Genomic DNA, 23,303 nt, shown 5'->3' with positions numbered 1-23,303 from the left:
AAGGGGAACGGGCAAGTTGAAGAGAAGGCGAGCAGAGAGAAAATTAATGGCGGACAGCGGTCGCGGTTGCGGCTGTGACAGGAGAGACTGAACTGTGGGGCCCGAGAGACTGGAATTTTGATTGTGCAAATAATTTGGACTATAGTGACTTACAGTGAATAACATAGTATTAATAGCAGTGGTCGAAGTGGAAAGAAGGTATAAAGAGAAGAGAGAAAGAGAAAGAAAAAGGGAAGTTGTTTGGAATCGCCACGTGGTTTGAAAGTGAAAGTAAGAGAAGGGAAAAGAATGGCGTTTGTACGGAGAGTGAATAGGTACGGGTTTTGATACCTGGTGAACAGTTTAAAACGGTGTTAAAGAGAAGTAGTACATAAGACCTTGGAGGCGTATAATTTGCAAAGGGTGGGGAGAGGGTTCTTAGCAGCGGTTGCGCTGCGGCTGTCTCCCCACTGAAGATGGGTTTTTGAAAACTGCTTGGAGGCTTCCTGGATTAACTTGTGGATTAACTTGTGGACTGAGAAATAATAAAAACTAACACTAAACAGTAGAGGGGAAGAGAAAGGAAAGAAGAAGGAATAAAGGAAGTACAGAAGAAGGAGCTGCGGTGTGGGAGAAGAAGAACGAGGGAAGAGGAAGAGAAAGGAGGTGGATAGAGAGAGTGACTGGAGTGAATAGAAGAGGACCTGACTGTAAGACTGTAAGACTGTAGGACAAATTATAGACAAGAAACTGAACTGATTGATAAAGAACTGAAGATTGCTGTTGTTAGTAAATTTGCTGAATAGTGGTAAGAAAGACAATATATAACTGGTGTATCAAGGAAAGTAATTTGTTATTATAGAGCTTCTGAGAGATTAAGGTATTGTACTACTTATTGAAAACCTTATTGTATTAGAGAACCATATAGTAGGAAACCAGGAGAACTGTACCAATTAACTTAAAATCCTGATTGTCTAATGTAATGAGTTGAGGGGTTGATAATTATTTATGGTGTAGATAAATTGTTGGGACTAATTAATGAATTAATGTACCAACGAACTAATGAATTGAATGGTTTTATTTTATATAAGAGTTAGAGAATCTGGTTGGACCAATTATTTAACTAACATTGCTTAACATTTAGTAATTAAGCCAGCAACCCCGAAAGCCCTTACGGAACAGAAATGGGTCCAAAAAAATTTGGGCAAGGCACCCCTTCTCCTACCCCAGCGGCAGGAGGGGACAAAAAAACACCAGAGGTAACAAATCAAGAGGCTATTGAAAAACTACAGAGTATTGTGATGGAGGGTTTCAAGCAAAACCAAGAGGCACTAGAAAATATGAAAACCGACTTAATGGGACAGATAACAAAAACGAACAAACAACTTGAAGAATTCCAAAAACAATTATTAGGGAACACCCAACAGGTTCACTGCTTGACTGCTAAGGTAGATAAAATTGCGGAAAAAGAGAAAGAAGTATTCAATATTGCGAGAGGAAATAAAGAAAGTGTGGTCCAACTCGAGGAAAGGGTAATAAAACTTGAGATGGAGAAGGCAGCGTATATATTACGCTTTCAAAATTTGCCAGAAGAAAAAGGTGAAAAATTAATAGAGAAGATTGTGGAATTGTTGACTTTTGAAGATGAAGAGTGGCTGGAAGAAGGAAAGAGAGATATTGAGTGGGCGAAAAGAGTCTCCTCCAATTACACGAGGAAGTATAAATTGGCAAGAGAAGTACAAGTTAAATTTACTCGTCTTGCAACATGTGAAAGAATCCTTAAAAAAACTAAAGATCAGGAACTGAAGTGGAAGGAGACTAATATTAAGGTGCTGAAGGAAGTTCCCTGGGAAGTTCGGCAACGCAGATCCAAATACCGAAAATTAGCAACGTGGCTGACGCGACACTCAGTGCAATTTAAATGGTTGGTGCCGGAAGGGATGTTCTTTACATACCACACAAGAAGACAGAATATAACCTCACTGGAAAAACTAGAGGAATTCTGGGATCAGTATGTAGACCCAAGCAGCCGGGAATCCGAAACGGGGGACGAGCAAGAAGACCAAGAAGAAGAAGAGGTCTCAAGTAAAGCCGAAGAGGGAATTGGGCAGAAGTTTCAGAACAAAGGAATAAAGACAAGGACGCAAACCAAAAAAGTATCCAAAGTTAAGGCAGATAGTATAGACTTGTTAAAATGAATACCAAGACCGAAGTACAAATAATATCAGTTAATGTCAACGGTCTAAATGAACCGGGCAAGAGAAGAAGGATTTTCCAGCAACTTAAAAAGACTGCCTCTGCAATAATTTGTCTACAGGAGACGCACATTCAAGAAAAAGATGCAAAATACTTACAAAATGCGAAGTTAGGCACTCTATACCATTCATCTGATCCGGAAAGAAAAAGGAAAGGGGTCGCCATATATGTATCTAAATCTATCCAATCAAACTGTTTATATTCAGATAACAAGGGAAGAACGCTAATAGTAGAGATAGATCATTGTGGCAACAAGCTGATATTAGTGAACATCTATGCCCCTAATGAAAATTTGGGAAAATTTTACAAAATTCTGCACGAAAAATTGACGGAAATTGAACCAAAGAATTGTTGTATTATTGGGGACTTTAATGCGGTGTTCGACATAGAAAAAGATAAGAAATTTGAAGAAATTAAAAAAAGGAAGCTGCGAAGTGGATTACCGAAAGAATTTTTGAAATTAGCAGATGAGTTTAACCTGCTGGATGTATGGAGGACTAAGAATCCATCAACGAAAGATTACACCTATTATTCTTCGGTACACAAATGCTGGTCGAGGATTGACATGTGTTGGCTATCCGCTGAGTCAATGCTGTCAGTTGTACAAGCGGACATCTTACCCAGAACCTTTGCGGATCATAGTCCAATTCAGATCAACTTATTAGGACCCCCGAAAAATTTTCGTTGGACTCTTAACCTGCAAATTTTGAAAGAGACAAAGTTTCTGGAAACAACTAAGAGGGAAATAAAAGAATTCTTCCAATTTAATTCAACTAAGGACACTAGTATGTTCACGGTTTGGGATACCTTTAAAGCCTTTCTTCGCGGGATTGCAATAAGATACACAGCGGGCAGGAAAAAAGAACGCCTGAAGTCCTATAAAGATTTAGTTCAAAAATTAAACGAACAAGAAAAACAGTTAAAGATAAAGAACATGAAGGAGACAAAACTTAAGATCCTGGCTATCCAACACCAAATCAATCTATTACTTATGGATGAAGTGGAAAAGAAGATAAAGTGGATGAAGCAAGCCCACTTTGAGAGTGCGAACAAAGCTAGTAGATGGCTAGCATATAAGCTAAAAAAGGAAAGAAGTAAAAAAATCATAAAGTCCCTTAGAGATGGAGAAGGGAAGGAGACAACACAAACGAATCAGATGAAAATAATAATTCAAAATTTTTATCAAAATTTATATAAAGGTCAAGAGATCTCCAACCAGTTACAGCAAGAATATACTTTGAAATCCAAATTAAAACAGTTAACAGAAGAACAAAGAGAGAAATTGGAAGTTCCAATTACTATGCATGAAATTGTAGAGGCGATGAACCAACAAAAACCAAATAAAGCACCAGGACCAGATGGCCTTCCCATTGAATTTTACAAGACTTTTGAAGAAGAAACCCTTATTCCATATAAGAAAGTTATTGAAGACATACAAAATAAACATGAAATTCCAACATCCTGGAAAGAGGCCCTTATCACATTGATACATAAAGAAGGTACCGATTCAACGGAAATTAGAAATTACAGGCCTATTTCCTTACTAAATAGCGATTATAAAATTTTTGCTACGGTACTGGCGAACAGATTAAAAAAAGTTATCAGTGCTGTTATACATGAAGACCAAACTGGATTTGTCCCAGGGAGACAAATGAGGCAAAATGTAAGATTTCTAATGAACGTAATTGAATATTATAAAGAACACCCTGAGAAGCAAGTGGCATTAATATTTGTCGACGCTGAAAAAGCCTTCGATAATGTGAATTGGAAGTTTATTTTGAAATCATTGGAAGTGGTAGGCTGCGGAAGAAATTTTTGTAAATTGGTGGAATCCATATACACGACACAAAATGCAAAGATCAGCTTTAACAGTACCAAAACAGAAATGATTGATATAGCTCAAGGTACAAGACAAGGCTGCCCCCTATCGCCACTACTATTTATTCTAACATTAGAGCTCTTACTGCAAAGAATAAGAGAGGAGGATAGAATAAAGGGTATTCGAATTAGGGGAGAGGAGTTGAAGATCCGAGCTTTTGCGGATGATCTGCTATGTATTTTAGAAGATCCTAATTCATCTATTGGTCAATTCAAAGAAACACTTAAACAGTACGGCCAAGTATCGGGTTTTAAGATTAACGTGCAGAAAACGAAATTTTTTACGAAAAATATGAATAAAGAACAAATGAACCAATTTGAAACCCAATCAGAATTTGTGCATGGAAAGAAAGTAAGATATCTGGGAATCCAAATGACGAACGAGCTTAAAAACCTATACCGAGATAATTATGAGAAACTGATAAAAGAAATTCAAGAGGACTTAAACAGATGGCAAGATCTGCATATTTCACTTCTGGGCAGGATAGCAACCATAAAAATGAACATACTGCCAAGAATCTTGTTTATGTTTCAGATGATTCCTATAATGCTTTCGAAGTCCTTCTTTCAACGGATCAATAAAATCATCTCATTCTTTATCTGGCAGAAAAAAAAGCCTAGAATCCGACTAAAAGTTCTCCAAGACAGTAAACTCAGAGGTGGTCTTGCCTTACCAGAATGGACTTTATATCATAAGGCTTGTCGTATTGTCTGGTTGAAAGATTGGTTTGTACTGGAGGACAAAAGAATGTTGGTTATTGAGGGGGCAGGGTTGGGAAAAGGATGGCACGGATATCTTTGGTATCAAAACCCTCCCCCTAACAGCCCATTCTGGAGGCATGAGATAAGAAAATCTCTTTATAGAGTCTGGATGGAAATTAGGAAATTCTACCTTTATACCCCATTATGGGTCTCACCAGTTGAGGCTCATACTCATCCCAATATCTACGACTGGAATAAATTAACTGATTACCAAAGTCTATTAGACAAACAAAATAACTTAAGAATGGAAGAAATGACTTCAATAGATTGGTGGCTGAAGTGTCAAATACAGTCCTGTTATCAAAAAGATAAAGAAAGAGGATTTTCCAAAAAACTGAATGACCTGGATCAAATTATTCAGACAGACCAAAAATTAATTTCTAAAATATATGAATGGTTATTGAGGGAGAAAATGCAGGAGGAGGTGGTCAAAGAATCATGGATAAAATGGCTAAGAGATATGGACCTTAACATGACCTTAGACGACTGGGAGAAAATTTGGAAACGGAACGTTAAGCTAACCTTGCCGGCCTTGTACAAAGAAAACTTGTACAAAATGATCCATCGCTGGTACCTAACCCCTGACCGCCTAGCCAAAATATATCCCAGCTACTCCAACAAATGCTGGAAATGTAAAAAGACTAAGGGCTCATTAATTCATATTTGGTGGAGATGCGAGTATGCCAAAAATACTGGGCATTAATTAATATTTGGGCCCAAAAAATCCTAAAAGTTAAGATACCTCACTCACCGGAATTATATCTTTTAAATGTGTGCAGAGAAGATTTTCCTCTTAAAATAGTTAAGATATTAATGTATATTGTCACCACCGCGAGAATATTGTTTGCTAAATATTGGAAAACACCCCAAACCCCCTCCATGGAAGAATTTATGGCTAAACTCATCGAAGCTGCAGAATTAGACTTTATGACTACTAGAATAAGGAATGGAAACTTATTGAAATGTAAAGAGAGTTGGGAACCAATTTATTGTTGGGTTAAAAGTAAAGGATTGACATGGGAATAACTGAAAAGGAAACAGTCTGTCTCTGATCACCCCAGGGGTGACTGAGAGTATGCATGGGAGGTGGAGGGAAGTATGATGTTTGATTTGTATGACCTGTATGATGTGTGTAGGGGTTGTTGTTAGTTCTTTTCCTTTTTGTGTGTTTTTATGTATTGTTTGTCTATTTTCACTTGGGTGCAATAAACTATTGAAAATGTTAAAAAAAAAAAAACTCTTTTCACAAATATAAATAAATAAATACGAGTAGAAAAGCCTCTAAAATTTTTGCTAGTGAAGTTGTACTCCTATTATTCATTTCAAGATTATTGTGTGTTTTAGCAAATGAAGATATGTGTAGGTTATTGTCTGTTATATAGTTTTAATCTCCTCCTCGTTTTATGTTTCCTTCATAGGAAGTGGTTAATTTTTCCAGAACTTCAGTTATAAGTGTGAATTGTTTAGAATTCAGTTCATACAATGTCACAAGTGTTACCAATGTACTGTCTATGCAATCATTAATAAAAAGATACCCGCCCAGGGGATCAGTCATGGATTTTATCTGAATAAAACAAATTATGCTGGAAATTAAGATTGCCACTCCTCTAGTTTTTGAATTTCCTGTGATCTGGAACTGAATATGATGTTTGAGAGATTTTAATATATATATTGATTTGGAGCTATTATCTGTTTCTTGTAAAAAGATATCTGGGTTTATCTTGGTCAATTGGGTTATAATTTTTCTTTTCTTTTCACAGGATTGTTAAAACCAAGCACATTATAGCTTAAGAACCTGATGCTGGACATTTCTCTTCAATGATGAATTCAATTAATCACTCTAAATGTTTATTGCCAATTAGTATTTTAAAGACCTTATATATGTCGCTTAAGAGTACTTATATTTAAATTAGTTAATATTAGGACCTTCAAGATCATAGATATATGTTCTTAAATTGAACTTAAATTGTTTACTATGCAATTTTTGATTATTTTTACCAATATCTGCCCATGTATATTTATATTTTATTATTTGTTTTTGAATTAAACACAACCTATCCATTATAGCTACTAACACAGTGTTAGTCTATTGAAATAAATAGCAATATTAGATAAGTTAGTACGTTAGTAATGGTATTATATTCTATTAGCAGCTGTACTAATAATTTGATTTTTCCAATACATTTTTCCTATATCGTTTACTCAAATAATATGTTTCTGTCAATCCTTGGCCCTGGAAAGGCCAGGCTGGTTGCTATAAGGCCAAGGGTCCTTTTGGTCATAGCCCTGAGCTGGTGGAATGAGCTTCTCAAGGACATTGCAGCCCTGTGAGACCTATTGCAATTCTGCAGGGCTTGTAAGACAGAGCTCTTCCACTGAGCCTTTGATTCTTAAATCAGAGACCATTGCCTTGACTGGACTGGACTGAATGGAGTCACCATGAAGCTGGGACCTCCTATTTTATCTGGAGGATTGATTAAGTGGTATGAAGAAAGCAGGATGCACTGTATCAACTTGGGCATTTGAGGCTTTTAATGTTGATGTGGTAGCTGCCCTAAACCAGGGAGGATGGAATATTGTTAAATAAACAAAAAAATAAAACATCAGGTTAGGTCAAGGCACTGACCTGCGCCAATCACAGTTTCAAGTTAATAAAACAGGGATATTCAAAATCTTCCCAGCTCACTCTGCTCAGGGATATGAAGCATTCATTCCCCGCCCCCCTCCACAAGGAAGCTGACCAGGGTTTTGATGTATACCAAGAAATCAGTTGAGGTAGATATGGGCTGAAAGAATGATGCTGAAATGAAGGAACTTAGATTGGGGTGCCTCAGAACCCCAGAATTTTATAGCATTTGGTCTCTGGGAAAGGGAATTATAAGTAGAAATATGTTTCTGTGTGAAACTAGCCTGAATATGTGCCATGATAGTCATAAAGTCATTAAAGAATATTCAAATTAGGGATGGGGGAGGGATTGTGATACATCAGAAGGCTCTGCAAAGGCTAGGCAGCAGTTAGAGTAGTGTACAGCATGATGAGGGAGGAAGATGAGCCACCAAAAGTGACATGCCAAAAAATGTGGGAAATACTGAGTCCAGCTGACCAGCTGACCAGCTACGAAGTTTAAAAACTGGTTGAGAGGGTAAAAAGGGGGAGGTCTTCTGTGTTTGGAGAACGAGATTTGGATGAAGAGCTGGCTATAGAGAAGTGTGCAAGAGTGACACAGGGAGTGCAGCTGTGGAGAGCTCACCATAGGTGTCACGAGAAGGCCCACAGGGAAGCTTGGGAGTTTCCTAACTTTATGTGGGAAAGGCCAGCAGACAAACAAATCAGGCAATGAAAGCACTGAGAAAAAAAGACAGGGCTGTTGTGGTAAAGAGAAATTGACAGAGCAGAAGATGAGATAGGACTAGTGGGGAATGAACTGAGAAGAACATTGGGAGAGAGACAAATGGAACACGGGAGGTAGCATGTAGTGGAATATATGTTATAAGATTGCTGTAAAATGATGGTGAGGGAGGGGCTAGCAGAATTCTATATCTGTATTAAAGGGGTCAAGGAGGAACTTAGGAGGGTGGTCCTGCAGATTTGGCAGGAACCCTGGTCTGAAGCCACTATTAGGGTCACAAATGTCAATAAGGTGTGTGTGTTATGCACTGTAAAGTTGCTTTCAATTTCAATTCAGCTCCATGAATTCATACCTGCCTGTGGCAGGAACAGGCATCAGTTCATATTCTTTTGCCAACAAACAATTGGGGACTGAATAGTTATAGGAAATGCAGAAGGGATAATTATTTCTATCCCAAGAATGTACGGACAGCATGATTCCACCACCACCCTCAGTGGGGTTTTTTTCTTGCTCAGGCAGCAAGGCTACCTGTGCCTAGCTGCCCTACTAAAGAAAAGAGAAAAGTTTTACTGAAATTCAACACAGATGTTTTTTTCCCCAACTGTTCTATTGACAGCTTGTTCAAAGAGTGGTTATTGCCCCTGTAATTACCAAAAAGACTACTGCTTGTGAGAGTCTCAAAGGAATTTCAATGGTCATTAGAAAAAATTAGCATCTCTGGATTATACTAGAAATACAGTAGTTGGTATTTGCAGCTGGGTTAGGGGGAGGTAGTGTTATGATAGCTATAATATGTGAAATTGTATTCAGGCAAAGGCGCAAGACAGATGGTTTCAAACTGGAATTACTCCAACAGTCATATGAGGAGACTGAAGTCATTATTGTGATCAGGGCTTCTTTTTTTTTTTTTTAGCAGGAACTCCTTTGCATATTGGGCTACATATTCCTGAAGTTAACAATCCTCCAAGAGCCTACCGGGCTCTAATTACAGGGCCTACTGTAAGCTCTTGGAGGATTGGATACATCAGGGTGCGTGGCCTGATATACAATGGAATTCCTGCTACAAAAAAAGCCCTGATTATGATGAACTGATTGCAAAATGTTATCCATTGTGGTATTCATTTTGGTGCTGTTATACTCAACCATGTGCAAGGTTCATGATGCTAAATGCACAGTCAGTGAACCCCTCTCAAGTCTTTCTAAACTTTTTCAAGGAGGAGATGTCATCATTGGGGGAATTACTTCCTTTATGTCTGCTACATCAGATGATTTGACATTTAAGGAACTATCCAATTATATGTTATACGATGTGGCTTTGTAAGGACATTGCTTCTTGTGCATTTCTGTTAATATCTGTGCATAGGTGTATGTGTTAATAATGGACAAGCTATTAAGACTGCATTGAATTCTCGGAATGTACATTTGTATAACTATTATTTTAATCTGCAGCCCCTCATTGTCTTTTCATGGTTCCCTGGAAATGACAGCTTCCTTTCATTTTATTTATTAGCTTCTTTCACCAATGGTCTTAAGCTCAAGATAAAACAAGACAAAATGACAGATCCTGTTATTTACTCTGACCCCCATATGGAAAGTGCTAACTGCACAGTCTTCAGTAATGGAACAAGTTGTTTTGTAACCTTCTGCTTATCAGAAGAGATGCTCAAGGAATCTTAACAGATTGGGTATAGTGGTTGAATCTAGTTTATTCCCAACTACAAACTCCAAGATTATTCATGGAATTGAATAGAAATCCTTGTTATTTCCTGTTAGCACTTCAAGGCTAGTGGTTGTGAAACCACACATTTTAAACATTTCTCCGCAGTTTCTGTTGACATTAGAGCATAATGAAGTCACAGCACTTACTCCCTAGAGGGATATTAAAATATAAATAATCACCCAAAATACACAGAAATATCCCTCGTATTAGAGAGGGATGGAAATTTATATTAGCTGGAATCTGACCATGCCTCAAATAAGTCCAATGTCCTGATAGCATAACTGATATTTCATTTCAGATATGAATAATCAAGCCTGAGGTACAATGATATTACAAAAATGTTGCTTATTTACTCTGTTTTTTTTTCTTTTTGTTACAGTGTACGGACTAGTTATTATCAACATGCCTTGGCTTTGGCATTTACTGTGAAAGAACTCAATGAAAACCTCCAGCTCTTGCCCAATGTCACCTTGGGCTTCCACATACGTGACACTTACCTTAATGAACGAGAGACTTATCATGCTGCATTACAACTTCTCTCTACGAAGAACAGATTTATTCCCAACTACAAGTGTGACCTCCAGAACAATCTGATAGCAGTTGTTGGAGGAGCTGAAGCGAAAACGTCTCTCTACATAGCAAATGTGTTATCTATCTACAACATTCCACAGGTAGGCCAGGTATTCAGAATTTGAATGGACTCCAACGTATGGTCAATGTTATAAAACAGTCTTATCTCATTTTTCATGGCCAAGAAAAACAGATCTTCTAAATTATTCATACCTTCATGATATATGCCTTTTAAAAATATTTATCCACATGAGAATATAGTGATGCCAAAATTTAAAACATATTTCAATGTCTCTGTCCATGCCTTATACTTTTAGTTATACTTGAGTATTTGCTGCCTTTCTATAAAAAGTTTGGCCACGGCATTTCATAACAATGTAGAAATATAGTAACAGAATATTACCTACAACAAAAAGCAAAGGGAAGGGAGTTCCAGAATCCATGACAGACAGTAATAGCCAACCAGATTGTCATTAAAGAATGCACGGAAGGAGTATAACCTTAACTTGCATCCAATTAGTTTGGGGCTTTAGATGATTAAAAATAGACTGTAAATAAACTGGGAAATCCTATCGTTGATACAAGGCAGCTGAATCTGTCCTTTTGTTTGACGAAGGGAGGTTTTCCACTTGACAGAGTATGCCCTGAAAATCTTGAATATATATGAATATATGATGCTGCCTTATACTGAATCAGACCCTTGGTCCATCAAAGTCAGTATTGTCTTCTCAGACTGGCAGCGGCTCTCCAGAGTCTCAAGCTGAGGTTTTTCACACCTATTTGCCTGGACCCTTTTTTGGAGATGCCAGGGATTGAACCTGGGACCTTCTGCTTCCCAAGCAGATGCTCTACCACTGAGCCACTGTCCCTCCCCTTAAGATCTTCTTAATCTTGAAGGTGCTACTGGATTCAGCTTAGCTCTCCTTCACTACAGTGATCCCCAGCTAACATTCTGAACAAATGCAGTCCCATGTATGGCATCTAGCTTATCATACTAGCCAAGGTCGATCCGGTTTAGCTTTTGAGAACTGATGAAATTAGGATAGCCTGGGCTGTCCAGGTCAGCACCCATAGTGTGTTGCAGTCATCCAGTATGGATGTTGCCAAGCCTATCTGACTCTGGTGTACCTTCCCCAGGAATGGGCACATGTGGCAACATGCTGGTAAAGAGCAGTCCTTTGTAGATGCTTCCCCATGCAGCAGCGATTACTATGCAATGTAATTGTTTTAGTATCAATAGCAATGTCTGATTCACAAATGGATGATGACAAATCCAAGTACGGTGATATATTCCATGTCTGAAAGGGCTATTTGGCACATTACATTTTGTGACTGAAAGCTCTTCCATACAAAATGGTGTTTTGAACATAGAATTAATTCAAAAAGTGAATAGCAGTATAGGGAGAAACATCCAAAAATCTTTTTAAAAAAGAATCATTGGTGCTAAACGCACACCTCCCATTCCAAAAAGATCATTTGAATTCATCGAGATGCATGGCTGTTACTATTTTTCCTTGAAATTTGAAAGCTGTTAGTATTTTAAAGGTACCACATTGTACTCCTGTTTTCGTTTGCAGCTACTGACTAGTAACCTTTATTACGGCAGATGCTTTCATGAGAATTGATCTAATGTCATCAAATGTATGCAACTAGTTCTTCATTAGGCCTTTCACATTCCCAGCAAATGAAACCATTTTCATTTCTTCTCCATATATTACCAAAAAAGAGAAGCATATGTTATTTTCTTAACTGGAAAGTATGCACATTTTTTAATAGCATGGATTCACTCACACCAATTAGTATATTGAAACCTTTTCACTCTCACTTTTTTCATTTTCTTCCCAATGTTGACTTCTTTTAGCTCACCTACAGTTCTACGTCATTAATGAATGAAACCTTGTCAGGACTTTCCACTTATCAGATGGTGCCAAATGAAGCCCAGCAGTACAAGGGCATCCTGCAGTTAATTCTGCATTTCAGGTGGACATGGATTGGGTTTATTACTGGGGATGATGAACGTGGGGAAAGATTTCAGCATGCCATGTTTCCTCTGTTTTATCAGAATGGCATCTGCGTGGCCTTCATATCAGAACTCCGCCAGAACTTTATGATAAGTTCTTATTTTGGCAAGATGGAACATGCATTGAAACATTATGACATTGTAATGGAGAGTAAGGCTGATACGGTTGTTCTTTTTGGAGACACTGATACTCTTTCATTTATTAGATTGGTCATAAGACTTTCAGAGGATGGGTTCACAAAAGCAAAGATTAAAGGTAAAGTTTACATTACGAATATTCAGATGGATTTTATATCTTATTATTATCAAAGAGATTGGGGCAACATGATCCTTCATGGTGCAATATCCTTCACGGTTCACACAAATGAACCTCCAGGATTCCATCAGTTTCTTCAGAGCAGAAAGCATCTTAGGACCAAAGGAGATGGCTTCATCAGAGATTTCTGGAAACAGGCATTCCTCTGTGAATTCTTTGAATCACAGCAAAAGAAGGACTTTGATAAAAATTGCACTGGGGAGGAGAAACTGGAGAGCCTTCCAGGTGATGCTTTTGAAATGAGTATGACCGGTACTAGCTACACTATCTATAATGCTGTCTATGCTGTAGCACATGCTTTACATGACCTGTATTCATCTCCTTATGGACACAGAAGAATGCTGAGGAGGAAGAAATACAGCCTGTTCCGTCAACCGTTATGGCAGGTAACTATCTTAGAAAATCATTTCTCTGGCAACAAAAAAAGGTACAGTTTGTACTACTTAGGATTTCTGGATTCATCTTCATCAATTTGTTTCCTCTCCTGTCCACTCTAGAATGTCACAATTCTCCAAGCTTCAGCCTTGTTCTCCATTTGCTCCATCATTTACTATAATCATACATATGTAAATCTAAGATATCCTTTTGTTGCAATGTTGACCTTTTTTCCCTTTTTGTACTATAATCTTTTGCAAAAAGAATCTCTTGTAGTTACTCCTTTGTGTCATGATCCTACAGATAGCCAGTAGTCCTTCCGTTTCAGTCAGTCTTTTTCAAGAATCGCCCCCACCAGTTAATTTAAGCAGCTCTGTCAAGAAGCATTCACAGCAGGTAAGTTCAAGTCTATCCCAGTGTTAAGGTTATCGCTTTTTAATTGTCAGCAACACCTATTGCAGAGTACAGCCTGTACTAAATGCAAGTTTTAATCACAATCTATCAAAGACTGCAGCCTGTACAAAATGTAATCTTGGAATGCAAATATCTCTTCTTATAATTTAAACCTTTATCTTGTTCTTCTTGAGAACACTTAATCCAAATGGTTCTTGGAGAAGGGCTGTGGCAAGGGGGGAAATGTGACATCTAAGGGACTGATAGTTAATGGCAGCCTGTAGGACACTAGGCAAAAGTTGGAAATTTGTAGAATTATTAACATTTCAGTCTTAATACTGAGTTAGGGCAGATAGCTATGACTGGAAGATTAGCAAACTAAATTAAAATAGAGCCAAAACTTCAGATTTTTGGCAACATGGCATGACTTTATTTTATACATAACACAAAATAATATTCAAAGCATGATTAAACCCTTATTCAATTTATGGGGAAAACTTGAGCAAATTTCTCTATATATTTTGATTTTACCTGTTTTAAGAATAGATTAAGAAAGAAATCTTTTTTTTCTGTATACATGCTGAATGCTGAGCTCTCTATCGATACTTCAATTTGTTAATTCTTTCCTTAGTTGTTATATGTTCATTGTAGGGTTTTTTTTCCTTGGGGGAGGGGTGATTTTTTTGTTTTTGGTGTTTTTATCCTTTTTATGCTTTGGTGCTGATGTCTGTATCTTTTTTTAATAAAAAAATTTACTTTATATGTGTGTGTGTGTGTGTGTGTGTGTATGTAAGTATATATGTATAATTTTAGAATTGTAAGCTAGAAAGGACTTACGGACCATTTAGTCCAACTTACTGCACAATGCATGATAGCCTAAAACATCCCTGACAAATGGTTATCCAGTGTCCTTCTGTTGTTGTAGGATACTTAGCAGAGTGCATTAGAGCGCAGTGGAAATAAAGCAGCCACAGCACATATTTGTTTAGCTTCCAATTAGAAGTGTACTGAAAGAATTAAGAAAGGATTAGATGGGAAGAAAATCAAGCACAGTCTACATCACAGCCGCCAAACTCATTTGTTATGAGGGGCAGATCCAACATAAATGAGACCTTGTCAAGGCGGGCCATGTGTGTCATAAAATGTAATGCCCTGTAACGGAGATATAAACTTTATAGAGCACAAACGCAACAAAAGATTTTTTAAAAAAACATTAAAATAAAATGTCTTTAAAGCATTAGCACACTTGCAATATTAACAATCTTTGATAACTGACACTTGCTCTGAATTATTTCATCAAAATCTGAAGTCTGTGCTGTAACAATCCTGAGTATGCTGTTCTGGTGTGTATCTGTAAGTTGCAAACCACATACATACATAGTTTATTTTTACAGTCAATGACCACTACAGTCCAAACAAACAGGAGAAATCATATTAGGAAATCCTTTAAAATTTAAAATTTAACAACCTAGTCGCAAAGCTACTTTTGATTTATTGACATCATTAAAGAAATCTCATGGCCAATGCTCTGTACCCAAGCACCCAGGGAAAAAGATAAAATGACTGGGCATTGCACGCTTTTGTACATAACTTACTTTGTGTGTTTGTCAGGATAATGCAAACACACCATGATGCAGACTGAGGGCAATGTGTTTATTTACCAAACTATATTCTTCCCCAGAAAAAAAACTGAAACTCCTATGAGGCAGTGCAAGAATAGAGAGACAGTAATGTATTCTAGTCAGTATCAGCCTACTATCTGGGAAACCTAGGTTCAGAATCCCCAGTCTGCAAAGGTTATGTGTTGGACATACACCGGCAGCCTAATTCTTGTTGTTATTCGTAATCTAAAAGTTTGCCATTTTGTTGTTGTTCAGTCGCACAGTCAAGTCCAACTCTTTGGGACTCCATGGACAAAGTCACATGGCCCTCCTGTCTTCCACCATCCTCCAAAGTCTGCTCAAATTCATGTTTGTTGCGTCAGTATCGCTGTCCAGCCATCTCATCTTTTGCCATTACTCCTTGTCTAAATAGGTCACATTGCTTTCCTACTGAGAAAGATTGGGTCATGAGGACATGAATATGTGAAAAGCGGGAGGAAACATAGTTGCACCTAGGACAGCCCTGGCAAAATGGGGTTAATAAATGAACACAAAAACACACTCACACACTCGCATGAAGAGTAGCAAGGCAAAAAGCTTTTACTTTGAATAAAACTAAGTGGGCAGCCAAGTTGCTCTGAAGCAGTAGAACAAATCAGGAGTCAAGTGGCACCTTTAAGACCAACCAATTTTTATTCAGAACGTAAGCTTTCGTGTGCTCTCTTAAGCACATATCATCAGACGAGGTGATCAGATATTGTGAGCTGAAATACAAGCAGTTTGTTGATTAAGAGGGCAATAAAACTGTTGGTCTTAAAGTTGTTTTTTGTATTTCTCCCCTGCTATTGAGGCAGCCAAGAAAAGCAACCTCTCCTCACTTTTTCCCACTTCCCCCTCCTTCTTCCCCAGAAGAGGAGGACCCTCAGCCAATGGAGAAGCTTAGCTCTATAGTTCTGTTGTGCAATTGAGAGATCCTGGGACAGCTCTAGCTTTGGTTCAGAGAGCTCATCCACACCAAAGTCTTTCATCAGACAGAAGATCTACTCAAGTTTACTTCATGCATTTGAAGAAGATATGTATTCAGCCTCAGTAACTGAGTTGACAAATTGTGCTTGCTTTTGGCTAATCCAACAGATGAGGCTCTATCCATAGAAACACATGTAGCCATTGGCTGAGTTGTAGTCAATTTTGTCTTCACTCCAGTCCATGTATCCAGCCAGTCTTGTGAATGTCACAAGCTTAGATCCTTAGTTTCAGGTCTGCTGTTCTTATGAGGCTTGTAGCCAACCTCATCGGCATTCCAATCATACTAATTTGATGAATCAGCTTTTCTGCACAGATTCCAATAGCTGCAGAAATGTCAGGTCTAGACGCTGTACTCAGATCGAGAACCTTGCCTACTGCCTCTCATTGTTCAGGTTCTTAGCAATTTCTTTTGCATCCTCGTTGCTTTGACAGCACAATGTCAAATAATCCAAGCATGCCAGTCTGTGTTGATACCGTCCTTCTTTCAGTCTTGTAAATAGGCAGGTCTCTGCCTTTGTAGCACCACAGTTAATTTTCAATTCCATGTTCTGACAGTTTCTTCAGGTCCATAAATGCTTCTTTTAAAATTTGCATTTGAGAATCTTTTTTCCATTTTCTTGAAAACTACATGGTCATTCCATATAGATCTTTTCACATAAACCTCCATTGAGGAATGCTGTTTTAATGTCCAGGTGTTCAACATGCATTCTTCTTGATGCTGATATAATCTGTGGTGTGCTTGACAACATGCAAAAGTTTCAGACATTTATTTCCAGCTAGAGGGTTCACTCTTAGATTTCATATTTGCACAAAAGGAAAACTTATGTGGTGGTACCCCTTAATTGCTTCTTTGTGACTGTCTCACAGTAGTCCCTGTATTCCCTAGCCTATCATCGCCTGCCTCCCCTTTTGATCGTGGTGTCTCTTGTTGCCCTTCTTGTTGCTCAGCAGTCCTGGAAGGTAGCCATCTGGCCATATCAATAAAAGAAATTTCTTCATCATCTTGACTGGTTTCCACTGTGGATTCTACTCTACTCAACATCTGATTGCTTCTAAACTAACTAAGATTAATATACAGTACCTTCAGTTTAACCTTTTCACGACTGAAGTGATAACACTTGCAAAACCCCAACCTCTCCAATCCTCCATCCTATCCTATCCGAATGGGAACAGCTATCTGCCCTCCATAACTCTTGGAGTTGCAAGTTTAAGAAATGATCCAATGTCTTAGTTTCTCACTGTAGAGTTTCTCCCCTTGGTTCACTATCACATGGTCTTGGCTGCCATTGAGACAGAGTTCTAGTGGGAAATAGCTTCTAGTAAAGAGGAAAGGTAGCTAAGAGAGTTAAGAGTAGCTAAGAGTGGTGAGATAGCTTCTATTTTGCATTGTCCACTCCTTGGAGTCATCTATCTTTTCCTGTCCCTTGAGGAAGATCTGCTCTTTCTGTTACTAGCAAATGAGTTGTGCTGCTTTGTAGCTTTTGAGCTTGTGCAGACCCAATTGTTGTCAACTTTGATGTAAATGCTGAGATGTAAGGCATTTCTCTAAAATTATTATTCAGTATTATTCTTTCATGGTATCTCATCTAATTGCCAAGTGCCCCTCTAAACCAAACATCTTTGCTCTTAAGTGGGAAAAAACCCAATGTTGAGGGAAGAATTCCTGCCAATTTCCTCCCATTCTAGTGGCAAGAAGAAGCTACAGCTGGGAAAGTCCTTTCCTCGTCAAAGCATGAAATACAAAAAAAGAACAGAAGAAAATCTGGATGTGTCCAATAAGGATAATAAAATTAACGGTATATATTAAAAAAAAATGAAAAATCATAAAACTGTCAGGCACAGACATAAGGCATTTAATAGTCTCCTTTTAAAAAGCTGTATTCAACTAACAGCTGATCCTCATTTGTGTTTCTCTTTTTAATCTAGCTTCATCGCTATCTGAAAAGCATCTCATTTAATAACAGTGCTGGGGAAACAATTTCATTTGATGCCAGTGGAAAAGTCACAACAGGGTATGATATTATCAATTGGCTTGCTTTCCCAAATGGATCTTTTTTCAAAGTGAAAATTGGAGAGATTCATCCAGAAGCTCCTCCAGACCAAATGCTTACGATTAATGAAGAGAGGATCACATGGAACAGCTGGTTTAACAAGGTAATCTGGGGAAGCTATCACTTAAAACCTGAGTGAGATAGAGGAAAAAAAACTAGCTTCAGTCAACCCAAAGGTCTGTCTGTCTTTCTTTCTTTCTTTCTTTCTTTCTTTCTTTCTTTCTTTCTTTCTTTCTTTCTTTCTTTCTTTCTTTCTTTCTTTCTTTCTTTCTTTCTTTCTTTCTTTCTTTCTTTCTTTCTTTCTTTCTTTCTTTCTTTCTTTCACCATGAGTGTCATATTGAGTAAACAAGTTGTGTGTTGAGCAGAAGAATGATTGAAATGTCTCTCTGGCTTAATACTTTCCCATGTGCACTTTCTTCAAACAGAACAAGAGTTCAAAATGTCAACTCTTTAAATTGGGTTAGTCAACTTCAAGATTAGGCCTAGCGTTCTCCTGAGATTACAACTAATCTCCAATTTACAGGGATTGGTTCTCCTGGAGAAAATGGCAGCTTCTGAGGGCAGATCTATAGCACCATGCGCACAAAGATCTAAAACATTATGCACCCCAAGTTCTCTCTCTCACTTTGTCCTCGCTAAGTACCACCCCTTCAGTTCTCTAGGACAAGAGCTGGCAATCCTGCTCACCCAAACTGGGACCATGTCAAAGATTGGGAATGTAATCCTTCATCATTTCCATAACGTATAACAGCCCAGTTGAAGTAATTGAACATCAATCTCAAAAGCCTTTATTGGCATATATCAGATTATAAACAAACAAATAAACAGCTACAGAAATAACTAAAGCAGTCATACGCAGCTATACATTGAACAGTCGATCCTTGATTACCAGACTCAAGAATGAAGCAACCTTTTCAGTTATTTCAGATGACAAATAATTCAGAAGACAGCAAACCTTTACAGCATCTGAGCAGCCTTTCATATTGAACAAAATTAGTCCGAGAAACCTAAGGCTTATAGTATCGTATAGGGGACAATAAAGAAGAATATGGGACAATGAGTCAACTTGTTTTAAATTATATATACAAAGTCTTAATGAAAGTGGGATTTTTTTACATCTACCATCGGTAACTGCTGATGGGATTGTATTTCATCTGGCAAGGATAAATGCTCTACGCAGGAGCTTTTACTGGAGCCTTCATTATCAATGGAGGCCCAGATAGCAGCCACTGCCAAGTCGGCAGTTTTTCATCTGAAGTGGGCAAGGCAGTTAGTCCCCTTCCTAGAGCGTCGGGACCCAGCAACAGTGATCCATGCAACGGTCACCTCAAGGTTCGAAGGAGGCAAAATTAAAGAATACTCGTACACGGGCCTTCTCTATTGCAGCTCCACAACTATGGAACCAGCTCCCGGAAGAAGTGCGGGCCCTGCGGAGCCTTGAGCAGTTCCACAGGGCCTGCAAGACCTTCCTCTTTAGGATGGCCTTTACCTGACTGAATGACTGATGGACTCGTCTTAAGTGATTCCGCCATCATACATACTTGCATCTAATAGAAAAGCACCAGAAATGTTAATTTTAAATTGGAATGTTTTAAGTTGAATGTTGATTTTAAAATTTGTTGCATAACTCATTGTACAGACTGATTATGTTGTTAGCCCCCTGAACCTGCTTCGGCGGGGAGGGCGGGATATAAATTAAATGTTGTTGTTGTTATTATTATTATTATTATTATTATTATTATTATTATTATTATTATTATTATTATTATTATTATTTTGGAACATGGAGAGTTGATAAATAAGAAGGCAAATGACCAATAGCTGGGGAGATTCCAACATTCAGAGGGGGACATAAGTAATTTGGTGATGAATGAAGCAAAAACACACACACACACTCCAGAGGGGTATTGACCATTAATACTTTGGACGAACAAAGAAAATGTTATTTTACATCTGCTATTTACAGTAAGTTCTTTTTTTCTGCCTCACTTATGCATTAGACACAGCCGCTTTCTGTCTGCAGTGAAAGTTGCCATCCTGGTTCGATGAAGCAAAGGAAGGAGGCGGAGCCATTTTGCTGCTATGATTGTAAACCATGTCCAAAAGGGAAGATTTCTAATCAGAAGGGTAAGGCATTTGTAGTCCAATCCTGAGCAAAGTTACACCTTTCGAAGCATAGGAGGGATCTCATTAACATGGTGTTTTGAGTCTTGTAAGTAGGATTTGAAAGAATCTGGTCCAAATCCCACTCTCCTATGACAGCTTGTTGGGCGACCATGGGCTAGTCACACATTTCAAACCCACAGTGCTTTACCTGGGAATTAAATGGAACAGAGGAAATTAATGTTAGTTGCTTTGGGTGCCTATTGGAGAGAAAGCCAGGTTATAAATGATATATATAAATTAATTAGTTACTATAAAATAAATATAGAATGATTTTATTTTCTATGTCTTGAGCTATTGTGATATCACTAAGGGGGGCAAATGCTAATTGGGAGTATACACTGATGGTGTTATTGACTGCTGGTGATAACACAAAAAGAAATCGGTGTTTTGTAGTGCCACATATACTTTCCAAAATATGGCTTGAACTAAACATCAATGCCGCCCCCCCTCCCCAATGTCCACGGTAACTTGGAAGAGACCGAAGAGAGGAAAGGAAGTCTTTTACCATGGATAATGACAAAAGCACTCATGCAAGGATCTTAGAAGATGGGGAAATTTTGCAATTTTGTTGTTGCTTAGTACAAGTAAGCATAGACAATATTTGCACTATTGACTGAACTATGCATACCCCACTAATCTCCCCAATAAGCCAATCAACATCATTCTCCCCTCTATTTCATGCTCACAACAAACCTGTGTCTCGGTTAGACGAGGAGAAAGACCTTAAGGTCAGCTAGCGAGCCTCCCTGACAGAATGGGTCTTGGAAACCTTACTCCAGTGCTCTGTGTACTAAGTGACACTGCATCTCTGGAGGAAGTCACAAGCATGGTAGATGCCAATGAAACACCATGAACAGAACTTTCTCGCCTTAGAAATGGAGTCCTAGGAGGATATTGCCAGCATCAGAAGTCTTGAAAGCTTTCCATAAGCAAGGCCCCTACCCCCATACGGTAGCTTTGGTGTGGTAGGACACTGGTAGACAATTACAACTCTGCTTTTACTCATGACTTTTGACCAGTTGTTCTTTCATAGTTTAAAATCTCTCTATTGGTCCTGTTACCTTATATTTGACAAGTGGCAACACAAGGATGGCATCTACCACCACCAGCACTCCAGGCAAGACACCACCCCAGTTGCCTCCAGCGAGACAAGCGCTGCAGCCCAGCGCCCATGCCTCAGAGCATACACACTGTATTGCCACCATGGCTCCACCTCCCAAATCTGTACGGAAAGAACAGATGGGAGGCAGAGCGATAGTAGTTGGCCAGTTCTCAGGCACGGGCCACCATGCTAGTATATATCCCTTGCCCTCCTTCAGACCCACTTCCCTAGGCAGCCACCCCTGCGCCTCTATTTGAAAGTCTGAGAAACTGGCACATTTTAAAGAAGGAAAATCCCACAACTGAATACATTTTTTGCAACAGTAATGAAGTAATTCCATAGGAGAATAAAACAAATAAATATTCCTCTTGCACATCTCCAGTTTGTTCAACCGAGCCCTCACAGGTCGCACCTATAGAAGAAGTTGTGGAGTGAAATACAGATGCTGTGAGACGCACCAAAGGATCCTCTTAAAGTCTGAGATATGGGAACAGATATGGGATTTGGAGAACACTGAAGCTGTTCCTCCTTCTCTCAATCCTTTCTTTCTGTTTTACAGACTTGGATGACTGTACCCAATGCGGACAAGATCATTATCCAAATGTGGGACAAAACCAATGTATTCCCAAACACATCACTTTTTTGACTTATGAAGAGCCACTGGGGATCACTTTGGTGACTCTTGTCTTTTCCTTTTCTTTCATCACTCTTTTCGTGCTAGGAATCTTTATCAAGCACCACAGCACCCCCATTGTCAAAGCCAACAACAGGAACCTTACCTATTCTCTCCTGATCTGCTTCCTCCTTTGCTTCCTTTGTGCTTTGATCTTCATTGGTCAACCACAACTGGTGTCCTGTCTCCTCCAACAAGTCATTTTTGGCATGGTCTTCTCAGTTGCCATTTCTTGCGTGTTGGCAAAAACTCTCACAGTGGTTCTGGCTTTCCTAAGCATCCAACCAGGAAGCAGCCTGAGGAAGTGGGTGGGGAAAGGAGTGGGCAATTCAATTGTGATTTCCTGTTCCTTTATCCAAGCAGTCCTTTGTTTTGTGTGGCTGGCCACTTCTCCCCCATTTCCAGATGCTGACATGCAGACAGAGACTGAAGCAGTTGTACTGGAATGCAATGTGGGGTCTGTTACCATGTTTTACTGTGTTCTGGGCTACATGGGCTTCCTGGCCATTGTGAGCTTTGTGGTGGCTTTCTTGGCCAGGAAGCTACCTGACAGTTTTAACGAAGCCAAATTCATCACTTTCAGTCTATTGGTTTTTTGCAGCGTTTGGATCTCTTTTGTTCCCACCTACCTGAGCACCAAGGGAAAATTTATGGTTGCCGTGGAGATCTTCTCCATCTTAGCCTCCAGTGCTGCCCTTCTGGGTTGCATCTTCGCCCCCAAATGTTACATTATTTTGCTGCGGCCTGAGTTGAATAACAGGGATCATCTGATAAGAACAAAAGGAAAGTAATGTAAATTGCTAGAGTTACAACTGTAACTCTACATCATTTTGATGTAGTGCTTAAGAGTGCAGACTCTTTTCTAGGAGAACCAGGTTTGATTCCCCACTCCTCTACAAGCAGCTACTGGGTGACCTTGGGTAAGCCACAGTTCTCATGGAGCTATTCTCTCAAGGCCACTTCTTGAAGACCTCCCACAGCCCCAACTACCTCACAGAGTGTCTGTTGTGGGGAGAAGGTGAGGAAATTATAAACCACTCTCACAGTGAGGGCGGGTTGTAGAT

At 38.8% G+C, this 23,303-nt stretch overlaps 1 protein-coding gene across 1 annotated transcript; it reads left to right on the top strand.

The window, feature by feature from the left end:
* The first annotated feature begins 5,287 nt into the window (after positions 1–5,287).
* Positions 5,288–23,030, top strand: LOC132583146 (vomeronasal type-2 receptor 26-like). The gene is made up of 8 exons (XM_060254819.1): positions 5,288–5,445; positions 10,325–10,616; positions 12,377–12,700; positions 13,019–13,237; positions 13,530–13,622; positions 18,173–18,400; positions 20,299–20,425; positions 22,126–23,030. Exons 1-8 carry the CDS (start codon positions 5,288–5,290, stop codon positions 23,028–23,030), a joined length of 2,346 nt encoding a protein of 781 aa, XP_060110802.1.
* Positions 23,031–23,303: the final 273 nt, after the last annotated feature.

This window comes from Heteronotia binoei, chromosome 15, assembly GCF_032191835.1.
Source record: "Heteronotia binoei isolate CCM8104 ecotype False Entrance Well chromosome 15, APGP_CSIRO_Hbin_v1, whole genome shotgun sequence".
Taxonomy (NCBI): Eukaryota; Metazoa; Chordata; class Lepidosauria; order Squamata; family Gekkonidae; genus Heteronotia; species Heteronotia binoei.
This window is presented reverse-complemented; position numbering and strand designations above follow the sequence as displayed.

Coding starts and splice junctions, on each gene's coding strand:
- LOC132583146 (XM_060254819.1), top strand. CDS start 5,288: ATGCAGGAGGAGGTGGTCAAAGAATCATGGATAAAATGGCTAAGAGAT. Junction 13,238..13,529: donor TCCGTCAACCGTTATGGCAG/GTAACTATCTTA, acceptor ATGATCCTACAG/ATAGCCAGTAGTCCTTCCGT. Junction 20,426..22,125: donor GAAGATTTCTAATCAGAAGG/GTAAGGCATTTG, acceptor TCTGTTTTACAG/ACTTGGATGACTGTACCCAA.